The following is a 16,106-nucleotide window of genomic DNA, read 5'->3' on the forward strand; positions in this document are numbered from 1 at the left end:
AGGGCGGGACCCGGCGTACGCCCGCGGGCCCTTGGGTGTAAGGGCGTGCGGACAGGGACCGGCCGGCGCTCACGAGTGACCCGACAGACTGTCGTGGCCGTAAGCCCGTTCTCCGTCTTTCTGAAGCACGTGGTAGGTCTCTTGCACAAACCTCCGCTCCTTTACCTAAAGCCGTCCTTTTTAGGTGTGGGAGGGAGGTGGGGTTTCACCCCCGTGTCCCTGTCCTGGGAACAGTTCTCTCTCCGGCACACCCCAAGGCTGCTATGCTAAGGTCTCATATCTGCCTTTAAGCTTGAGGACGCTAGAGCTTTCTAATCCTCTCTTTCTGTTACAGCCCTATGCATAGTGTGAGAGAGGCATGACTTCAAATTTTAAAGGCATATCCTGCTTTGGCTATTGTTTGGGTTTTGGCATAAAAGCGTTGTTTGTTGTCCAAATGGCATTTCTGATCAATTGTGGTAAGAAAATAGTTTTCATTTGCAGCGAAAAGCCGCATGAAAAATACTTCAAAAATGCTTCTCTTCGGTGTTTATGAAATGCTGGTGTTTTGTGCTTGCTTTAATCCTGAGGAAGCCAGCTGTCTTTTGTAGCAGTAAAATAGAATGTGTTCATTATGTTGGTGAGAATAAAGCGTGCGTTGTTGTACTGTGGTGCATTAACGCTGTCCTCTCTTGTGGAGACCAGCCAGTTCTGCTGAGCCTGTTCAGTAACCTCACAAGTACTGTCTCAAGTACTTTCATTTTGTTTAATGCTGTCAGATGTAATATCTTCAACTGATAGCAAAATAAACACTCTTTGCTAATGCCTTTTCTTTTTTTCATTGCACTTTTCTTCTCTTCCCTGTTTCTTTGTTTTGTTTTGTATTGTTTTATTGAGAGCTTGTTTGACCAGCACTGCAGCAGCAGTAAGGCATTATTGATATTAGGAGTCAGCTCTGTCAATCCACCCCCTAATTGCTCTTTTTAATCTAGCTTATCTCTTTGCGTGTGAATTAAGCTTTTCTTTTTTCCAGTTGAATTGCACATTGGTTTAGTTATGTTACTTGTTTGTGCTCACATTGTGTTGGAATTCAGACTTGATCTAATCACTTGGCAGATATTTAACAAAGAACTACAGGTCTGTAACTCAAAGTGTCCTTCAGACTTTGGCTCTAAACACGGTGGCTGCAAAGTGTGGAAGTGCAAATAAGCCGTAAATGAAGGTAGATATCTGAAGACATCGGTGAGTTCTGAAATGTGCAGGGCATGACAGCTAAACTTGACTTCTCTTGCAGATTGATAGGCAGCAGTTTGAAGAGACTGTCCGAACACTGAATAACCTCTATGCAGAAGCTGAAAAACTTGGGGGTCAATCTTACCTTGAAGGGTGTCTCGCCTGTCTGACTGCCTATACCATCTTCTTGTGCATGGAAACGCATTATGAAAAGGTGCACTTCTTTTGTTTACCTTGTTACTTGGAAGGCAGTATGTCTCGTAGACTTCAGCCAAAGACTTATTTCTTGGTAGGATTTCTGTGACTTGCACCATTGTCCTACAGATTCCATATAGACTCTGGATCTTACTGCAGAGTGATTTCACATATACATCAGACAGATTTGTCTATATTAGTCAATTTGAGTAACGTAATGATTGCTTGTACTTCAGAGGAATCACGCAAGTTCTGCCTCTAGTTGTGTGCTAGGCTCTCCTAACGTTGCTATATTTGTGATATTGCTGGGGCTCTGACTGTTAACATAGGGAAACCTGACTAAGGAACTGTGACTTCTGTGCTGTTCTGTTACCAGGTTCTAAAGAAAATTGCCAAGTTCATTCAGGAACAGAACGAGAAGATCTATGCTCCTCAGGGCCTCCTTCTGACAGACCCCATTGAAAGAGGACTAAGAGTTGTATCCTTCTGTGGTTTCTTAGATTGTCTCCTGGTTTGTCCATTTATGATGTGCTACCTGTTTATCTCAGTATGGCACCCTGTGGTCATGCTTCATCTGTGATACGGCAGAATATGTGATTAGTCTTGTTACTCTCCATTGTGTACTCTCCGTTGTGTACTGTTCTCTGGTCAGATTTTAGTACGTTAAGATTTGTCACATCAAAAGGCAATGAAAACGCAGTATGGGAATCTGTCCTTTGAGACTTCCTTGGAAACGCAGTATGTATAAACGGAGTACTTCCAACGCTTTAGATGCTTCCTCTATTTCAGTGACTTCTAAAAATGAAGTTTGTCCAATTGGAAAAAAGTGACCAACTTGGTAGGATAGAAATTGATAATGTGAAAGCAAGAGATGGCTGTTGCTTAATTTGCAACCCTCAGCTCAGGTTCAGGTGAAGATTTCTCCATATGACATCCCTTTAAGTTGATACCAGCCTAGCACTTGCTCTTGGTTCTAGCATGGCTTATTTTAACCTTTTTTCTTCAACTCTTGAACCACACTGAAGGCATTTTATCTAGTTATTACCTTAGCAGCTGTAAAGACCTCGCATAGCAAATCTAGGGATAGAATGAGTAACACGTATCATTTTTTGAGAATGTTGAAACCGAAGCAACTTTAAGCAGAGAATGCCAATTAAATGTGTGCTAAGGCTAATTCCTTGCAGTTGGGTTATTTGTGTATTCATCTAAAAAGCTTATAGCTGTCACCTACATGACTTCATTATTCTCAAATGTTTTCCACATTTTTCTATGCATACACCTCCTGAAAAAAAACATTCAACTTGAGTAAAAGCATTTTCAGTTTTGTTAGTGACTTAGCAGCTGAACTGTAGAAGTGTTAACTTTTGTCTAGTGCATAGCCTTTCCTGAAATTTAAGAGAAGGTGGCAAGGCTCACAAACCCTCCATGCACAGCATCTTGTGTTCTTGTTGTCAGGACAGTCCTGGGCTGGATAGACCACTGATCTGACCTGACAGGGCATCTCTTATGTGTACTGTTCTGTTTACTTTGTAGCTCTGAAACTAGCCTTGAAACAGCAGGTATGAAGCAGAAGGATCAAAAGTTCTAGTATCTTAATGTTTTTCCACTTTTTTTTTGTTTTCATAATCTTTTTATAGTATGTTTCCCTAACAGCTTTTCTGTGCAGATTGAAATTACCATTTATGAAGACAGAGGTATGACCAGTGGAAGATAAAACTGTGGAGTCTCAGGTACATGTTAACCTTATACTAGATCAATCTCAACCAATCTCAACCTGTTTTCTATGCTCAGAGGGGTAGATTCTGTCATACTGAGACAGAACGTTTATCCCATCACCGTTATGTAATCAAAGGCTGTTCACATAGATCTTGTGTGGACTAGGTTTTCCGAATAAGTAGAAATACCAATACTTGGCATTATGCCACTGAATGTTAATACAGATCAGATGATACCAGATTTACCTTTAGAGAACTTCAGGTCTTGATTGTGTAAATATCCATTAAACCTGTAGTATGTCCAAAATCGTTCTCCTTTCTGTAGATAAAAATCTTTTTTTATTCTCTTGAAGCTTTTCTGTCACAAGGTTCCGAGCAGACAAAACTTAAGACTAACCCTTAAATTTGACTTTAAAATAGGTCACTATTTAAATGCTTATTTTGGATCCCCAAACAGTTTTCAGACTAATAGCATAAGAGAGAAATACTCAGGGAAAATCGTTGATGGTGCTATACTAGCATCTGCTCTTCCTATACTGCTGTGAAAGATACAGCCTTTCCTTTTGAATGTTTTCTGTGATACCTCAGACCAGGGTCTATTTTAAAAGCTTCCATGTTTCGAGCACTTGTGAAATCAGGGTCGTAACCACAGCATGTGAAAGATCCCCTTGTATTTTGCCTAGAAGTCAATATTATTAGTCCCAGAATCCTGAACAAATCAATGTGAGTAATTACATTTTACCTTCGTGGTTCTAAGTATATAGAAGATTCACTTCTATATGCTGTTGAATGGCAGCTTTTCTGTTCCAGAAGGGACTGAAAAGAGAACTACTATTGCCTGGGGTGATACTTTGGTTTCATGTGCCAAATGGTGGGATTCTTCCAAACCTCTTCTGCTCAGAAATGTTTGATAAGATACCGTATAAATACACTGTATCTTATCTGCTGTCCTGAATCTTTGAATATGGCATATTCCAAGAGTCAAATCTTACACAGCCTAAAGGGAAAATGCAAGTAACTTACTTGGTAGTATTACTAAATTCTTTCAGTGCTTTTTCTAACCTGCCTCTGCTACACATCTCTAGGATGTCTCTTTTGGTAGCCTGCTTATGATTGACCCATATTTACAGTGCATATAAACCAGATTAATCTACTGCAAGCTGGAGCAAGCCATGACAAGAAGTTCCGGTAAAGCAAACCGGTGAAGATTCTTGCTGATGCATACCTGTTTCTAAACAACTCTGGCTTGTCAACTTGGCATTGTTTGTAGATGCCAATTCTGTCTCAAAATAACCTTCTTTATCTGGTTATTAGCACTTGGGAATCTGTTGTATTGCATGGCACTTGTGTTCTGCTGCTGGAATAAGTTTGTGTTTTATCAACTGCATCTGCATATATTTGGCACAAGCCATTTGTCATGACTCATTTCACCGCAATTACTGCAGAATGTTTTCGTAGGTGATGGGGTTTTGAGCAATTACATGAAAGCTAGTTCTGTCAGTGTTCAAACAACTGAAATTTCTAAAATGAAGAAAGACTTGTATCGTGAAGTTCTGGATAGTTTGATGAATTGCAAATATTTGTGGTCAGTAAACATCTGTTTTGAAAGCAGTATGAGTACCCAAGTAAGCCTAATCTGGAACTGGAGCTTTATTAGGTATTCATCTCCTCATCTGTAACCTAGTCATTTGGAGCCTGCATACTGTCCTGGATGATCTGTTCATGAATGCAGCCTGCATGGCCTCTACAAAATGTGGACTGTCTTTCTATCCTGTATAGTGGCAGAGGATATGACTCTGGCTAGGAATCTTAAGACTTCTAATGGTCTCTGCAACATCTGTGTAAATTCAGAGGAACTCTGAGATCTGCTACTGTATTTGAGATCTTATCCTACCCAATAGTTTTCAGTGGAAAAATCTTTGCATGACTCTGTCCCTGAGTGTATTCTAGCATCCAAAACCTTTTTCTATCCTGTATAGTGGCAGAGGGTATGATTCTGGCTAGGAATCTTAAGACTTCTAATGGTCTCTGCAACATCTGTGTAAATTCAGAGGAACTCTGAGATCTGCTACTGTATTTGAGATCTTATCCTACCCAATAGTTTTCAGTGGAAAAATCTTTGCATGACTCTGTCCCTGAGTGTATTCTAGCATCCAAAACCTTTTTATCGCTGTTTTTTGGCTGGATGCTGTTCCAGTTCTCACTTTGGTATCTTTACTCGTGATGCTTTCAGTTAAGAGTGGCCAGCAACTTCTAGCTTTGGTAGCTTTAACTGGAAAAAGTTGCTGAAAGGCACTTAGTTTTCATGATACTGTGTGGCAGAGTCACAAAGTGAAAAGGGTGCTCAGAGTGCTTGAAAGAGAGAGGCTAAAATAAAGGATCATGCTAATTGCATGCAGTATAGAACTGCAAAATTACTATCCCTGAGTTTCAAAAATACCTACTGAACTTTCATTAAGCTTTGGTTTTGAAAAAGCTCAAATTTGAACTGGCTCCCTTGTCTTAGGTACTCTGCAGATCCTGGGATGGTATTCTAGGTCTAGGTTGTTGGCAATGTGTGCAGAAAAGAGATTGGAAATATTTATGCCTGTTACGCAGAAAGAAACAAAGAAGTAAAGGTCTTTATTTCCTGTTAGACAAATGAAATCCAGAGTGTTGGCTTCTGTTCCTGCTACTCTCACCACAGCACGTGGTAACCATACCTTTCCTGCTACATACCTCCTAAGACAACAAAATATAGCTATGTAAAGGTTTGTGTAGGATTTTGTTGGTTTTATTTAGTAATAGTTTCTAATAATATGAAATTTCTTTTCTAGCAGATAGCTCAACAGTGGACTCGCTGTATCAAAGTTCCCCTACCTCCTACTTTAGAGCATCATTCCTTTCTCTGCTGCCAGATCCACAGTGCCATCTACTACAAGGACTAACTTCCTAAAACTGCTCCACATGGGGTGACCTGGCTGGTCAGCATCCATTTTGTGGCAAACTTTTAAGTAATGAGATCACTTTTTAGTCTTTTTCAAGAAAAAGCAGAAGTGGTAAAGCTACGTACTCTTCTGAAAGAAATGGGCACTTAGCCCAACGGAAGTCTAGTTTTAGTCACGTAAGTGCAGTGCTGTTCCTCCCTAGTTCTTAAACTCTTCTGTACATCAATCGGGCTTTGGAAAGCTACAAGTCAGAGTTGGGAATTTTCCAGAAATGAGGCCTTCCCTCCAGTTCAGTATTGGAGTGAGGGGATACACAGTGCCTCTGACTGGCAAGAAGTGACTCAAGGCAACAAGCGTTTTACGTTTCCTGTGCTGATTCTTGTGGAAAACCAGAAGGCAAAGTCTTACTTGTTTCAATGTTTTGGTTGTTCGTAGAAGGGGGAGGAATAGCCGGACTTTAATCCTGGTGTTTTTTCTACTACTGTATCTGCGCTGTTATTGCATCTGTCAATGCTCACCAGAAGAGGGGGGTCTATTCAATCATAAAACAGTAAGTATAATAAAATGGATGCTGAACCAATAAACATAACAATTCCTACCCTACTCTGATTAATGTGAAGTGTAAAACTGTTTCTTTATGGATTTATTATATATAATTTATAGGAAAACATTGATTTGACAAACTGTTAGATGTTGTGTAAGATGGTTTCTTAATTCTATCTGCTGGCACACTATTGAAAAGTAGAACTGTGCATTATTTAGTATCCCCTGTGCATCGACATTCTCAGCAATACCTGCAAAAGTAAAGTTCCTACAAACCAGGCTGGCTTAACATTTTTTCTCTTATCCTTTTCCCTTATCAAAGCAAGGATGTCCTAGTTTAGGTTCTGAGCGTCACTGTCCAATTATAGAAGGAATTCAAGAATATAGAAAAGGAGAAGACTGATGCAGAACAGGTCGAGTGTTCTGGCTTTTGGTGGTGCTGTAGGTGCTAATACTGGATCTGAAATTCCAGGCTTATTACTCAGCCACCGATTTCTGTTTTTTTGAGATTTAATACTTTAACTGTATAAAATTTGTTTTTTCTAAACTGTAACAGTGTTTGCCTTTCAAATCTGTTGCAATATTGGCGGAAGTACTAATGGATTAGTAAATTTTTTCTTAAACTGTGTCCGTGTCATATTTGATAGCACTGCTTTGCATAAAGTAGCTCTATTGGTGAGACTTTTGCTCCTACAGTAGCAGGGTCTTGGTTGGGAACAAACAGAGCTACCATCATTTCAAGATCAGTTCCTAAGCCGCAACTGTTTTGTCCGCTTTCAGTATAGCTTTGTTTTTCAGCGGCCTTCCGCGGCTGCTGGCCGCACAGGGCTGTGGCGGTTCACCCCGCCCCGAGGCCCGCCGCGCCGCCGGCCATTTTCTTGGGGGTGGGGCGCCTGCGCAGTGGCGTTCACCTGGGCCGCGCGGGCGCCTGCGCAGTGGGGCGGATCCGGGCTGCGCCGGGCGGCTGCGCAGTGGGCTGGACCGCGCATGCGCGGAGGGCCGTAGCTGTTGGCGGGAGGCTGTGGCGGGATGGCGAGCGGTGAGGGGACGGAGGGGGACTCGGATGGGGGCAGTGAGGAACTGGTGCTTACCCCGGCGCAGCTCATCCACAGCCTGGAGCAGGTAGTGTGGGCTGGGGAGAGCGGCTGAGGGCCGGGCCCCTGAGCTCCCTGGAGATATCTGGGGGGGGTGACTGCAAGCTGGGCCCTGGGCTCTGTGGGGGAGATGTGGGGCGGCTGGGGGCCGGGTCCCTGGGTTCGCCGGCGGAGGTGGGAAGGGCTGAGTTTCTGGTCTCTCTGGGGTCTGGGTCGTATAGCAGGTGCATTCCTCACTTTTACATATAGTGTGCCTTCTTTCAGGCCTGGCTGAATGAGAAGTTTGCCCCAGAGCTGTTGGAGAGCAAACCTGAGATCATTGAGTGTGTTGTGGAGCAGTTGGACCATATGGTAGGTTCTGCTGGGCTAAGGTGGTGGTACAGGCAGGCCCTGGTTGCCTGGCCTGGCAGATACATGCTTGGGTCCCTCTGGGATTGCCAGGATTGTCTGCTCCTCTGTCCCTGAGATGAGGCTGTTCTCAGTACCTTCTTTGAGCTTCTCTCAGAGAGGGGACTGAGAGATACAAGGAAACAGCGTGCTTTGTGTCACCAAAAGCAGCTACAGTCTGTTTTTGTGGGCCCTATGTACAAAACCTATCTTCCTCTCTATTTCTTGTTGTTTGACATTTCAACCATTTAATTTCTCTTTGTCTTTCCTTGCAGGAGGCAAACCTGAAACGGGCAAAGAGAGGAGACTTGAAGGTCAGCGTTCACCGCATGGAGATTGAAAGGATCCGTTACGTGCTCAGCAGCTACTTGCGATGTAGGCTTGTGAAGGTAATACTTGCTTGTGCTGCCCAGGGGATGAAAAAGGGTGACTTCAGGAATGATTTTTACCTATACAATGCCTCCTGCTTCAGCAAGGCACTTAGTTAAAGCACGCTCCATCTCTCTCTGTCTCTGTCCTCCGAAGTGCAACCCAAAGGAATTCATTCCTTGGACACGCTTTTCTGTTGTGATGAAGGAGGATCACAGCATTGCTATGAGTGTTTTCTTACCTCATCTAAGTCCAGGATGGCACAATTGAATGTTTGCATGTTCTGCCTGGGTCCTGCCAGGTACACATACGGTTGTGCAGCTTGGAGACCCCAGCTGACCATATCGCTGCTAATTCAGGAGCAGGTATTTGGGCAGGCCTGCAGCTGTTGCATACATCTGTACAGCAGTGGACTGCTGCTTGTAGGGGAAGCCTCTGGGGAGTGGGTATTGTAGGCGCTGAACTACTGGGAGAGGTCTGTTACGGTCTTTTGGGGTTTTGTTCCGATATCAGATAGAGAAGTTTTTCCCCCATGTCCTGGAGAAGGAGAAGTCTCGAGCCGAAGGGGAGCCTTCCATTCTATCACCGGAGGAGTTTGCCTTTGCTAAAGAGTAAGTAGGTTTTACATGCATCTCCCTCCCTTTTTATAGGTTATGGAACTCACCTGTGTGTTACGCTGAACAGGTCTGTTCAGCCTTAGACAGTTAGCCTTAGACAGGTTTGCAGTAAGAATCACGTGTCTTACCAGGAGGTTTCCTTATGGACAAGGAAAGAGGTGAAATAAAATAACTGGTAACTGTGAGCCAGTTACCAGGGCAAGCCATTAGGCTTGGCTCTGGCCATGCCTGTGGGACCAGGAGATGTCGCTTGCTGGCGTTTTGAGTCAATACTCTCCCTGCAAATCTGTATTTGATTAAACCAGTAAATGCTCCAATGATTTATTTCAGGTACATGGCAAACACAGAGACTTATCTGAAAAACGTGGCCCTAAAACACATGCCACCCAACCTGCAGAAAGTGTCTCTCCTAAAATCAGGTGAGTACATCAAGACTCCAGGGTAATCTGAAAATTATAGCAGCAGGGGTGTGGGGAAAGCTCTGGGGAGCGTGAAATTTTAAGGGCTAGTCCTCCAGCTGGTGCTTGGTAGAAGCAGAAATGATGGGATGAGTGTTGTAACACTGCTCTGCTGCGTGGTACACGTCTTGATGCTGCTGTCCCTTGGCACTGCTGTCAGAGGATCATGCTGGCTCCTGCCAAGTCTTGTCTTATGCTGAGGCAGTGCACACTACATCTGATCAGAAGTGTCTAGCGTTTCCTTTACTGGCCATGAGTGTGCTGTCCCTCGTACCCCTCTGTTAGCTCGGTGTCCTGCAGAGGAACATAAGCGAGTGCTGAGCTCGTGCTCTGAATCCGTTGTCTGCAGTTCCGAAGCCCAACCTGGACTCCTTTGTGTTCCTGAGGGTGTTGGAGCGTCAGGAGAACATCCTGGTCGAGCCAGAGACGGATGAGCAGAGGTAGGTGGGCGCTTCCCCATGTGGTGCACGTAAATAAGTTAGTTTCACAAAAGCGGCGTGGGTTAAAGCAAAACAGGAGAGGCAGCTTAACTTCCCATCTGTCTCTGGCAGAGAGTACACCATCGACCTGGAGAAGGGCTCGCAGCATCTGATCCGGTACAAGACCATTGCCCCGCTGGTGGCCTCGGGAGCGGTGCAGCTCATCTGAGGGGCGAGCGGTAAGTGCAGGGCCAGGACCGCAGGGGCACCGGGGGGCCAGCCGCAGGGCCCGCGCCGCCAGCTGCCGTGCCCCCCGCGGTCCCACGGCCGGAAGGTGGCGCGGGGGCGGCGCGGTGGAGCGGGCCCCGGGGGCGCGGGGGGCCCCGCCGCTGCAGCTGCCGTGACCCCCGCGGTCCCACGGCCGGAAGGTGGCGCGGGGGGGAGAGTGAGGGGCGGGGACGGCAGGGGCGCGGGGGGGCCACCCGCTGCAGCTGCCGAGCGGGCCATGGGGCCGGGCCGTGTCCCCTTCGGGCGTGGCATGGCTGGGCAGGGCAGCAGCGGTGTTGGAAGGGGTACCCTTGAAAGCATGCAAATGAATCAGCAGGGCAGCTTTCCCTCTGCTGGTGCAGAGGGGTTCGTTGCCCCCACAGCTCATCAAACTCCTAATTGCTTATGACATTTCTGGAATACAGCCAGACTCCTTTCCCTGCTGCTCCTGAGCGAGGGCAGTCTGTCACAGCACTCCCTCCAACAAGGCTTTGCAGCAGCCTTGCCACAGTCCCCTTGGAGTCCCGAAGGAGGGAGGAGTGTAGGTATTGCCTCTCCAGATCCGAGGCTGGTTTGACAGCACATGTGGACAGAGCGCATCTATCCTCAAAGGTGAATACAGCCTTTGTAAATAGCAGGGTGCTCTCTTTTTAAACCTGCAGCTGTGTGTTCATTCCTGTTCCAGTTTAGCATTGTTCTTTAAATTAGGCTATCGGATGGAAACTGACTGAATGGTGTGGCAACCAGCTATGTAAACTCCACCTTCCCCCATCAGCTTTGATCTCGTCACAGGGTCTCTGCAACCCTGGATGTTGTGCAAATGGCTAATTGCTCTGAGGTGAACCAGGGGGATACTTCTGCACCATATTTGCCACATGATCCATTGAGCAAAAAAACCACCACACACAAAGGTATTTGCTGGCAGAGCAAGTCTTGGTTCTTGCAGAAGGAGCAGGAGGGATTGGGAACATGTTAAGGATGGAAACTGCAGCTCAGCGCAAAGGGAATGTCATGGGCGAGCAGGGGAGAGCCATAGGGTCCTGGTTGGGGTGCTTAGTACCAGCGCCTTACCTGCAGTGGGAAGGGAGGGTGAAGAGTTTACCAAGTTTGTTCCCTTTGTCTTTCTGACAATATCAGCTGGGAGATGGCCATGAGCTTAGGAATTCAGGGTTTCTACTTGCCTCAAGTTTCTCCCTTGAAGCATTGTTATGCAGGCCAAACAGCAAGTCTGTCCTTCCTTGGAAAGGCCCTGCCTTTGGGGAAGGCAGGCTGCACAAGCTTTGTTCTGCTTATGCAGCCTGTGTCCCAGTGTGGATACAGTTGTGTCAGTACAGCCCCTTCTAATATGGCCAGAGAGGAGTATGCTGCTTTTTCCTGGCATTCTGGTAATAATAGCACTATCCTTGTAAAATATCCACCTTTGCCATTACAGGTATCTGAGATTTGCCTGCAGACTAGGCCTGGATTTGGAATTGCTGCCTGGACCTTGTGCTGATAATGGCATTTCTTTCCCTGGGCCAAGGATTGAGTGCCTCCAGGAGCCACGGGCAGCTGTGTTTTCTCTGATCAGATTGTGAATGGTGCAATTGGAATGATGCTTTGGAAATGTCAGACAGCATTTGCAGGATTGTCACAAACCTCTTCTTAACCAGAGCAACTGGTTCACGTTCAGGGTGTTTGTGCCAGAGCCATGGGGTCTTCATACTGTTTCAGTCTGCAGTTCTGCTACATGCACAGACTGTGCGTAAAGCCAACACCAGAGCAGATCCTGCACAGAGGATTTAAATGCTGCTTTTTCAGCCTTTTCCAACCTGCTTCCTTGGACTGGCTGACTTCAGGGAGATTGCACCACTATTACAGCTAATCCTCAAGCTCAAGGCTGCCTTGGTCAGTGAACTCCAGAGCAGGTAGGGCCTTTGTACAGGATGGCCTGCATGATCAGCAGCTGAGCACTGTGGAAGAGCTCTGAGGAATTTTGTAAGCTTGTAGGGGCTTGTGGTGCCTTCATGTTGTTTAGAAAGATATTGGAGCATGAGGCTGGCAGAGCTTTCCCAGAACAGTCTCTTGCTGCAGGATGAGAATAGGAGTCTTGTTTTTGCCTCGCCTTCTATGCTTTGTGTGTTATTCGTGCTGCTTCCTATCAGGCCAGTGCTCTGTATTTGATTTCTGCAGCAGAGCATTCAGCTCCCTGTGCAGGGAGACTTGGATCAATAGAACAAGTGCAAAGTGACGAGTCAGAGCGCGTTTTCTGGAAAGCTTCAGTGTGTAGCTGCTGGGATGCCTTATTTAAGACCAGTGGTGTTCAGTTTCACTAAAACGGAACAACTGTAATCATGGGCTCAGGAGAAAGCAGCTTTCTGCTATGCATGATCTGAAGACCCACCCTCCACGGAGTGAGGGGTTCTGGTACAGCTTCTGATTGTGGTTGTGAGGGTAGAAACTGTCAAACTCCCTTCTGCTGAAACAGCTGCTGGGGCAAGGGAGACGAACAATTCCTTTGTGCTGGTCACAGCACTGTGCGTGCCTCTTCTAGTTGGAGAAGAAGCCAGGGTGTCCCGTGCTACCTCAGCTCAGTGCCTGTCAGGTGTGTGGACAGACAGTGGCTTGTGTTCCTTCAGGGCAGGGTCTTCCCTGCATGGTGGTCTGTGTGAGGAACAGCCTGGTGCTCCTCTGACACTCTCCTTCCTCTGCCAGGCAGGGGGTGACACAGTGCATCTTGTAGTGTGAGTGGCTTTGCGTGTGTGGTTTATAGTGTTCCTAATGAATCCATTTAAGTAAAGAAGATTCTTTTAAGTATAGACATTAAGAGGAGGCTGGTTTTAATCCTTAGGAATCAGTAGCACATACCCCTGCGCAGCCCCCCAGGAAGGGCTGTGGATTGTGCCCTGCCCCTATCTACAGCCCAGGCAGCGTCACAGAGGTGACTGAAGCTCCCAACCAAAGTCGTCATTAATCTGCTGCTGCGGAAGCGTGCTATAGAAGAGCTGCTTGGAGAATGTCCAGGTGGCATGTCTGGCAGACTTTCTCCTTTGCCCTATTAAGTTTGACTGAACAATTGTCCAGACAGCTAGTACTTGCCTCACCACTGCATCTCATGTGGCTGCAGCAATGTGAGCATAAGGGGTGCTTGCCGTCTTCTGGCAGCTGTATCTTAACTGGATCTGATTTCTTTCCAGAGTGCCTTTGATACAGCTCCTCTCTGGAGTCTGACAGCTGGCACATGGCAACATCATCACAGACTGTGCAGGATTTTTGAAGATGGCTAGTAGGCCGAAGTCAGTCAGGCTAATAGTGAGATTCAGTTTTGGCATACCTGAAGATGCTGCTGTCTGCTTTTTGTGTCCTTCCATGACTAAATACCAAGACACTTTTGGGACTGGATACTGCCTCACTGCTAACACTGTGCCTCTGTTCGTCTTCTTGGGGGAAGATGAAGTGTCCACAACTTTGTCGAGGAAGTGATGCTTTTGGCTTGTACTTTTAGATGGAGGAGAAGACCTGGCAGTCCATCCACCTTAATCTGTGCCTCTGGAAGAGAATGTGCAGAGTGGGAGCATCTTTTCCAACTTCCGTGGGGTCTGCTGTAAGGCTTGAGCTCAAATACATCCCCTCTTCTCTGCTCCCTCCGAGGTGGAGATAGCTTGGGTTTACGAAGTGATTAGCTCTGAATGCAAAGTAGGTGGATGGTGAAAGAGGTCGCAAGGAGGGCACTGATGGTGAGCTGTGATTTCCCAGCCTGAGCCGGATCTGCTCTCCTGAGTGCAGGAGAAGGGTGAGGCAAGCTGTTGCATTGCTAGGAAGCCTCTTTCACGTCTGTGTTGACTCCCCCAAGTCACTGAAGTTGGGGGGAAATGCACTGTCAGCCTGAGAGGATGTGATGAAAGGATGATTCTCGGAAAGCAACTGCTGAAAATTGACTCATCGCCTGCATTGTATGTGCTGGAGGGCATCTGTGCTTGTAAGCATGTGGAGTCATCTAGTATGCCACCCATCACAACAGTGCACAGGGGGACTGTCTTCCCTTGGGCCCCAGTCGTGTGTGAAACGTGGAGTGTGGAAAACATGTCCCTGGTATTTTTCTGTGGGCTTTCTCTTCCACTGCCCTGGTTAACCCTGGCTGTAGGCTGCTGTGCTTCTGGTGACAATAGCTTTCCCAGAATTGAGAAATGTCTGCGTTAGAGCTGGTATCAAGGGAATTGTTCCTCTGAAAGTCCCATCTAGGAAAAGTAATCCAAAGGTGGTTCTATTTCTTTTTTCCTGGCTATCTACAGGAAAATGATCTCAAATAAATAACGTGATTCAGTGAGGAGGATTATTCCTTAGTAGCAATAACTACCTACACAAACTTTCCTACACAGTGGGGAAACAACTGGAAATTCTGTCGGAAAAAGCTTCAAGTACTCAATGGTTCAAAAGCAGACAACTTGCGAGACTATGAGCAAGAGCCCTTAGTTCAGAGAAGGGGGGGGGCAGTTTGCTGTCACAACCTCAGGAGATGTTGCTTGGGTTTGTAACTGGGGCGGTTGCAGCCACAGTTAAATCTTGCAGGGGTGAGTACGCCGTAGCCGATCCTCCAGCTGACCTCTGTGGAAGGATGTGGCGCTGCCTGTCTCCGAGGCTGGCCTCAGAAACGGGGAACGCTGCTTCTAGCTTGGGCCTGAGCATGGTCACCAGTCAGGGCTTCAGCTTGAGGCTTCTGGCACAGCATGTCGGCTGCGTGCTGACAGCAGGAGGTCTGGCCTAGGCCCAGCAGATGGACCTGCTCTGATGCTGGCCAGGTGGAGGACTGGTACCCAGGAGCACTGGGCAACAGCAGACACCTCCAGCTCCTGCAGGCCCAGCCAGACGAGTGCATCTGGCTCCTGGTCACCCACAAAGATCGCCGTCCTGCTCCTCCCCAGGGAGGAGTGTCTGGCCAGCAGTGACGCGAGTGCCACACGTCCTTCTAGGGGATGGTGCTGCTTTGACTCTCTTGCTTCTCTTTCTCATGTTTTTGCTGACTGAAGCCAGGGCTGAACTGCAGATTTTTGCCAGCCAAGCACTGGGTTCAAGCTCACCTCTCCTGGCTGTCCTGGAGAGGTGTCCTGCATTGTGCTGGAGGCATTCAGACACAGTGGCGATGGAAAGCCATGTATAAATACTGATAGGTAGGTTGTGTCATGAGCTGATGAAAATCTGTGCTGTCAGCAGGAACAATCAGGGCTGCTTAACATAAATGGCTAGACAGCTCTGGAGAGATTAGCAGGTAGTACAGGGCAGGGGTGATCTGATTTAGGTGACAGTCTTTTCTGTCAAGGAGTCACATGTGAGCTAAACAGTGAAGGTGATTTTGAATATAAATGTCAGGGACACTACACTGTCTCTTGCCTGCTCGGGTGCGAGTGAGTTTCTTTTTCAGGGCAAGGAACCAGGGTAAGAAACTTTTGAGTTAGATCCGCTTTTGATAGAGGATGAGTCTCTGATTTTCTTTGTGCTTAGACACCCTGGAAATAGCTGTCTTCAAACAAGCACCTGAAAAGGGGTGTATAAAAACAGTTCAAACCTCCCACCACTGAAGACAATGTGAGAGGAACATGCTTCTCTTCCTGTAGCTTCCTCCAGGCATTGTTAGTTCAGTAAACATTTATCTTCTAAGAGCACTCGCGGTTTTCTGGCATTAGGAGCTTTTTCTGTGCTGCTCCTCCCATTAGCCCACTTTGTAGCTGGGCTCCCGAGGAGAAGGCCGCAGCCAGGAGCGTTACCCGGCAGGGAGAGGATGGTCTCCGGTACCCGGGTCGCTGGGCTGGCTCCGTCTCCGTGCCCCCTTCCCTCGCGGGCTTCGCCGGTCCGGCCCTCGTTAATCGGCCTCGCTCGAGCGGGCTCCTTTGCGGCACAGCATGGGGGGCAGCGCCGCCCGCCCGGTG

General features: G+C 47.0%; 3 protein-coding genes across 4 annotated transcripts in view; all 3 read left to right on the plus strand.

Annotated features, from left to right (window-relative positions):
- Positions 1 to 1,267: 1,267 nt before the first annotated feature.
- On the plus strand, positions 1,268 to 6,475 carry GOLGA7 (golgin A7; the record flags this gene model as incomplete). The annotated part of the gene is made up of 4 exons (XM_019471880.1): positions 1,268 to 1,426; positions 1,784 to 1,885; positions 3,074 to 3,137; positions 5,939 to 6,475. Coding segments are annotated over 3 exons (309 nt in total), but the record flags the coding sequence as incomplete, so codon positions are not given.
- Positions 6,476 to 6,542: 67 nt separating this feature from the next.
- Positions 6,543 to 10,177, plus strand: GINS4 (GINS complex subunit 4). Of its 2 annotated transcripts, none has more exons than XM_019472290.1 (7): positions 6,543 to 6,599; positions 7,951 to 8,037; positions 8,349 to 8,462; positions 8,956 to 9,053; positions 9,390 to 9,478; positions 9,867 to 9,957; positions 10,069 to 10,177. In XM_019472290.1, exons 2-7 carry the CDS (start codon positions 8,035 to 8,037, stop codon positions 10,163 to 10,165), a joined length of 492 nt encoding a protein of 163 aa, XP_019327835.1. In that variant the 5' UTR covers positions 6,543 to 6,599; positions 7,951 to 8,034; the 3' UTR covers positions 10,166 to 10,177. The 2 variants fall into 2 exon arrangements, with proteins under 2 accessions (XP_019327835.1, XP_019327809.1); XM_019472264.1 differs by lacking the exon at positions 6,543 to 6,599 and adding an exon at positions 7,622 to 7,714.
- Positions 10,178 to 10,786: 609 nt separating this feature from the next.
- The window catches only part of LOC103897791 (protein phosphatase 1 regulatory subunit 3C-B), a 7,213-nt gene continuing 1,893 nt past the window's right edge, over positions 10,787 to 16,106 (plus strand). Inside the window, exon 1 of the mRNA XM_009277997.2 lies at positions 10,787 to 10,815. Coding sequence (XP_009276272.2) covers positions 10,787 to 10,815 — 29 coding nt within the window. The remainder of the gene's footprint in view (positions 10,816 to 16,106) is intronic.

The sequence above is a fragment of the Aptenodytes forsteri genome, unplaced genomic scaffold (assembly GCF_000699145.1).
Source record: "Aptenodytes forsteri isolate BGI_AS27 unplaced genomic scaffold, ASM69914v1 Scaffold298, whole genome shotgun sequence".
Lineage (NCBI taxonomy): Eukaryota > Metazoa > Chordata > Aves > Sphenisciformes > Spheniscidae > Aptenodytes > Aptenodytes forsteri.